Genomic DNA, 6,354 nt, shown 5'->3' with positions numbered 1-6,354 from the left:
GCAATGCAGAACAGGCAATAAGACAGGGAAACTATTCATAACAACTTGAGTCCCTTGGCTATGTTTGGAGAATTTTTATTTTACATAAATACAAACCCTCAAATGGGGGGGCGGGAAGCTATTTTGGCCCTTTTTTTGCTTAGAGTGAACAGGTAAGTGTTTAAAAACTGATTTTAGAGAATGTCCACACCCCGATTCTTCTCATGAATGTTTATGTCCAAAGAGCAGCCGTGCTACACAGGAACCTTATCAAGCTGTGTATTTTGTTGAATTATTGACAATAACCAAGCGCTCACATGAATATATTTTATAGACTTTAAAAAAAGAAACATTTACAAAAAGAAAAAGAAAGAAAGAACATTTACACAAACAATAAACATGGAGGTATTAAAGCTCAAAGTGAGCAAGCCAGCATTTACAAAGTGATTTTTTAGGAGTGCTGGAGTCTTATTTTCGAGAACGTTTATGTTCTAAGAGCAGTACAATTAGCCTGTTACGGAGGGTCTTAATCTTGTTTGTATAGTGCTGTTGAAATATTTTCTTTAGCTTTTGCCTTAACAAATCCAAAGATGGAAGATGATGACAGTCTGGTATATTCAACATGATGTGGAAAAATTCATTCCACATATCCAAATGCGGAAGCCTGGGAAAACAAAGCACAAATAAAGGATAAAATGTAGCATTCAATATGCAGGACCCACTCTTGCCTCCGACTCCCAGTCTTGGAGAACTGAACATTAACAACCTTCACCTACACGCAATGCATCAAGAAAAGGAATGTTCAATCTATTTATAAATAAGAGATATAATTAAACATCTATAAATATCTTGTTCCCAAAAAGTGATTCAAGTAGTCTTAGTAATAAAAACTCTTCAGTGGAAAACCTTTCTCTTTTAAATTTTTTTTTTTTTTAAGAATATTGATCTATTTTTCACTACCAGTATTTCCAATACTGTCAGATCTGATAATCTGGTCAATGCTTCTGACAAGCCTCATTGCATCCATGCAAGGAACAGGCAGACAGGCTAGGCTGCCCAGAACAGAGCACTGATTAAAAGTTCTAACCACGGTAATGGCTAAAGCTATCTGCAAAAATTCCAGAACTTGAAGATAATGCACTGGGGGAAATTTGTGTTCCAGGCAGGAAATCCAGCCCATTATTATCAGGCCTGCTTAGAGTTAACTTATGGCTACTCTGGTCAGAGATTGAAGCCTCTAAATAATGCTCTGGTCCTTCCATGACGAGCAAGAGAAAGCATAAAGTAGCTGCTAAATTTGATGAGTTATGCAGAATAAAGCATATTGTAAGTTTTCCTCTGGGGCCTCTTATTTATGTACAGACACTGCATTTTATAAAATAACTATTGACAGGTCTTTTTCTTATAAGGTCTGTAAAAATCCATTTGGGCTGTACACTTAGGGTGAATGTCTTTTTCAACGTATGTTTTCATATTTCAAAAACATTTAAGAAAAAGTATCATATATAATAAAAGCTCAGCGACCCTTACAGCGGAACAACCAGAACGACCGGTCACTATGATGTGCACTGACTACCAGAGGGCAGAGACTCAATGCAGGAGCTGCCCCCTGGTGGTCAGTGCGCTCCCACAGTGGGAGCGCTGTTCAGCCAGAAGCCAGGCTGGGGAGCACAGTGGCGGTGGTGGGAGCCTCTCCTGCCTCCGCAGCAGCACTGAGCGGTGAGCCAAGAGGTAAGGAGCAAGCAGGTGGGCAGTTAGGAGTGAGGGGTCCCAGAATGTGAGAGGGCGCAGGCTGGGCTGAAGCCCACCCCCCAACCCCCCGCACAAATTTTGTGCATTAGGCCTCTAGTAAATGATATAATGAGCGAACATGTACTGAATACTCTGCTTAAACATTACCAATAGTTCATTCACACATTAAGAGAGCCATCTATGTTGAAAGGAAGAATCCTAGTCAGTCATTAATTGCCATTGTGATTTTATAGATGAGAAAACAATCTCAGAAAAACTTGTAATGCAGGGGTGGGACTTAAAACCCTACCCTGTGATGGATAGTTGCCTCATCATATTACTCTATAATTTACAAAGCACTTTCGCATGCATTATTTCTCTTGCTTCTCATAATAAACATCTAGGGTAAGCAGGAGGGTTATAATTTCCATTTCCATAGGCAAGAAGACAAACAAGCAACAACTGGAGGCTTGGTAACACCAGGTGATTGGTGCATACAGGAGGCAACCACTCAGCCAGGAGTTTTCATTGCTTCTAGGAGGGCCCTGGCTGCCACACTGTCACAGATGGGAACAGAGTAATGAAGCTGTGGAACTTGCTCACTGTACCCAGCACCCTGGACTGTGCCATGTCACCATACTTGCCAAGGCATGGGTTTTCCATGCAGTGGCAGAGATCCATTTGCCCCTGAGATGGAACTCAACACACCACCATATTTATTCTCTCCTCACTGTAGTACTAGTGCTAATACCCACCTTCTAAAAAGACCTTCAGGCTTCCAGACTCCTCCTTCATTTTTCACTTTCATGTAAGAGCCAAAAAGCATGCAATACACGGTTGCAGCAACTCCAAAGTAATCAATCTACAAAGAAAATATAGGTCTATATATCTAAAATACTAATTCTCACACCAGTATATTAATATGTCTAACTCACTCAGCAAGCTACACAGTCACAAGATGCTACTTTTGAAGAATCTGGACATCATCTGTTCTGTATCCCACTGATGTGCCCTACTGAATGCCTGTCTAGGCTTTGCTGGAAGCTTCCATGGACAGATCACCCACTGCCCCCTGAAAGCTCTCTTCTCCTTGAGCTGTTGTGTCCTTCTAAGTCCTTTTTTTTTGTCACCCAGAGGCAAATATAACACTCGAATCCCCTCCCCCAGGGACAGTTTGGAAGGCCTCCTAACTCCTTGCCCTGGGACTCCAGCCTCCGCTCTCACTGCACTCCAAAGCCTCGTGCCGTGGAATGTGCTCATAACTGAGCATCACACTTGAGCATGGCCTAAACCCCAGGACAGGAGACTAGAGCAGCTCATATTAACTAGATGCTCAAATTCATTCTGAAAATATAACTAAGTTATAATATAATAAAGAAAAATGTTTTCAAATCTCTCAAGTTAACTCTTATACCTGGTAGTTCCACGGTTTGTTACTGAGCATCTCAGTACATTGAAAACCGGATGTTTCACACTTTGCTGTAAATGTAGTTCCTTTTGGAAAAAGTTTCATATCTATACTCTGACCCAGGTCAATAAGTGCCAAGCCATCAGATAAATTATCATCTTCTCTGTCCTGTTCCAAAAATCTGTATTAAACACAAACAAGACCAGGCCGCATGAGCACAATAAAAAAAGTCTGTTAGGCAAATGGTAAGAGGAGAGCCCTGTTAAAAACAAAACACTTGCCTGCTTCCAAGTATGAAGTTGTCTGGCTTAATGTCTCCATGGATGATCTCGCAGCCGTGGACTTGTTCAATCATGTGCAGCATTCTGATAGCAAAGGAAAGCACTAGAGCTTGAGGCATCACTTTCTCAGGAGTGTTTTTATAGAGATTGATAGCATTCTAGAAACAATGGAAAGTAGAATCATGAGTTGGTTACACAGGATCAATAAAATTTCAAGTCAAGAGCTTTGCCCCAGCCTACCACTCCAATAAAAGCTCCAACTATACAAGGTATGTGCAAGGCATAAGATAAAGAACTTCAGATTCATATCCACATCATCAATGTGAATACACTTACCAGTAATGTTCCATAGCTGTAGAGATCTCCTACTAATACACTGCCATCCTGGAAGAAGTGGGCAGAATAGAACTTGATAAACATGTGTCGCTCACTGGGTGATAGTCTCTCCATCAGCTGGGTCCCAATGTAGAATTCCCAGGCATTGGCGGGCTTCTGGACCTGCAAACCAGGTGTGTCACATTCAAATCCAGTCTCACATTCTGGAAATGATGGCAGGAAAGCAATTTCTATCCCAATGAAGGACATGGGTGGGAAGTGATGACAAGCTGTGCGGTGTTGCTGCATTATGGAACCTGCTGCAACATAATTTTAGTGGCAATTCTGAGTCTGTGTAGGATAATTTTGGTTCTTTTTTTAAAAAAATATTTTATTGATTTTTTACAGAGAGGAAGGGAGAGGGATAGAGAGTTAGAAACATCGATGAGAAAGAAACATCGATCAGCTGCCTCCTGCACACTCCCTACTGGGTATGTGCCTGCAACCAACGTACATGCCCTTGACCGAAATCAAACCTGGGACCCTTGCGTCCGCAGGCCAACACTCTATCCACTGAGTCAAACCGGTTAGGGCAATTTTGGTTCCTAAGTGGGGGCTATATACCTAAATGAAAGAAACCACCAGTCTTAAAAAAGAAAAAAAAAGTTCTAAAAGGCAGTTCTCTATTAAACAAAAAGCTGCCCAGATCACTTACCTTCAAAACAAATTTCTGTTTACTTTTGGTATCCTTCACATCTCCATGGGTAACTTCATAGACTTGGGCAAAAGCCCCTTCTCCAAGAAGGTGATCAATGTAGACCAGCAAAGAACCTGAGGACACAGACATGTCAAAGTGGGGGGAAAAATACTTTATCAAAATGATTAATTAAATCCAAATAAAGCAGAAAGAAAAAAAGAACTAGAGAAAAAAAAAAAAATCAATGAAATTGAAAACAGAAAATCAATAGAGAATATAAAAACCCCCAAAAGCTAATTCTTTTAAAAGATCAATAAAGACAATAAGCCCATACTCAGGTTACCTAAGAAAAGAGAGGACACACAATGTTAATATCAGAAGTGAACATGTTACTATTATCAATGAAATGAAACAGAGGCATCACTACAGATTCTATGAACATTAAAAGGATAATAAAGGAATACTATGAGCAATTCTATGCCCACAAACTTGATAACCTAGATAAAATGGACCAATTCCTTGAAAGAAACAATGTACCACAATTCACACAGGAAGAGACAATCTGAGTAGGTCTATATCTAGTAAAGAAATTGAATCAATAATTAATAGCCTTCCTAAACAGAAAGCACCAAGCCCAAGATGGTTTCACTGGTGAATTTTACCAAACAAAGGAAGAAATTATACCAATTCTCTACAGTATCTTTCAAAGGATAGAAGCAGAGGAAAAACTTACTAACCCATTCTATGAGGTCAGCATTACCCTAATACCAAACTAGGCAAACACATTACAAGAAAAGAAAACTAAAAATCAATATCTCTCAAGAACACAGATGCAAAAATTCTCAACAAAATATTAGCAAATCAAATCCAAAAAAAATGTAGGAAAAATTATTATACTATGACCATGTGGGATTTAATCCAGGTATGCAAGGCAGACTAAACATTAAAAAATCAGTTAAAGTAATTAATCACATCAACAGACTAAAAATAAATATCACATAGTCGTATCAATAACTGCAGAAAAAGTATTTAGTAAAATTCAACATTCAATCATGATAACAATTCCCTGCAAACTAGGAATAGAGGGGCACTTCCTCAACTTGATAAAGAACATCTACAAAAAAAAACCTACTGTTAGCACCATACTTACTGTTGAGAAACTAGATATATGTTTCCCCACTAAGATCAGGAACAAGGTGACGATATCTCTTATTATTCCTATTCAACATTGTACTAAAAGTCCTAGCTAATGCAATAGGTGAAAAAAAAAAAAAAAAAAAAAAAAAAAAAAAAAAAAAAAAGGAAATAAGAGGCATACAAACTGGGGTAAAGAAATAAAATAGTCTTTGTACACAGATGACAGCAGTATTGTCTATGAAGAAAATCTCAAAGAATTAACAAAAATCTGTAGCTAATAAGTGATTATAGCAAGGTTGCAGGATATGAGATTAATATACAAAAGTCAGTTGCTTTCCTATGTACCGAGATGAATATATACAATTTGAAATTAAAAACACAATACCATTAACATTTCACTCCAGGTATGCAAAGCTCATTAAAACACTTAGGTATAAATTTAACAAAATATGTACAAGATCTGCCCTGTCCAGTGTTGCTCTGCAATTAGAACATTGGCCCACATACCAAAGGATTAAGGGTTCGAGTCCCAGTTAAGGGCATGTTCCTTGGTTGCAGTTCGAGCCTATGCCCCAACTGGGGGACATGTGCGAGGCAACCAATCAAGGCAAACAACACTGGTTTTTCTCTCTCTCCCTTTTTCTCTCTCCTCCCTTCCACTCTAAAAAAGGAATGAAAAAAAAAAGAAAAAGAAAAGAAAAGACCCAGAATAGCCAGCACAATATTGAAGAATATCAAATCAAAGAACTGACACTAACCAACACCAACATCAAGACTTACTATAAAAGCTATCACAATCAGGACAC

The 6,354-nt window shown here is 38.9% G+C and overlaps 1 protein-coding gene across 1 annotated transcript in view; it reads right to left on the bottom strand.

Moving 5' to 3' along the window:
• Positions 1-294: 294 nt before the first annotated feature.
• The window catches only part of BUB1 (BUB1 mitotic checkpoint serine/threonine kinase), a 46,056-nt gene continuing 39,996 nt past the window's right edge, over positions 295-6,354 (bottom strand). The window contains exons 20-25 of the mRNA XM_080684811.1: positions 4,430-4,545; positions 3,736-3,897; positions 3,400-3,557; positions 3,125-3,299; positions 2,466-2,572; positions 295-643 (exon numbers count right to left, since the gene is read on the bottom strand). Of these exons, the coding sequence (XP_080540937.1) occupies positions 448-643; positions 2,466-2,572; positions 3,125-3,299; positions 3,400-3,557; positions 3,736-3,897; positions 4,430-4,545 (914 nt within the window). The 3' untranslated portion in view covers positions 295-447. The remainder of the gene's footprint in view (positions 644-2,465; positions 2,573-3,124; positions 3,300-3,399; positions 3,558-3,735; positions 3,898-4,429; positions 4,546-6,354) is intronic.

This window comes from Plecotus auritus, assembly GCF_963455305.1.
Source record: "Plecotus auritus genome assembly, chromosome: 8".
NCBI classification, from domain to species: Eukaryota; Metazoa; Chordata; class Mammalia; order Chiroptera; family Vespertilionidae; genus Plecotus; species Plecotus auritus.
This window is presented reverse-complemented; position numbering and strand designations above follow the sequence as displayed.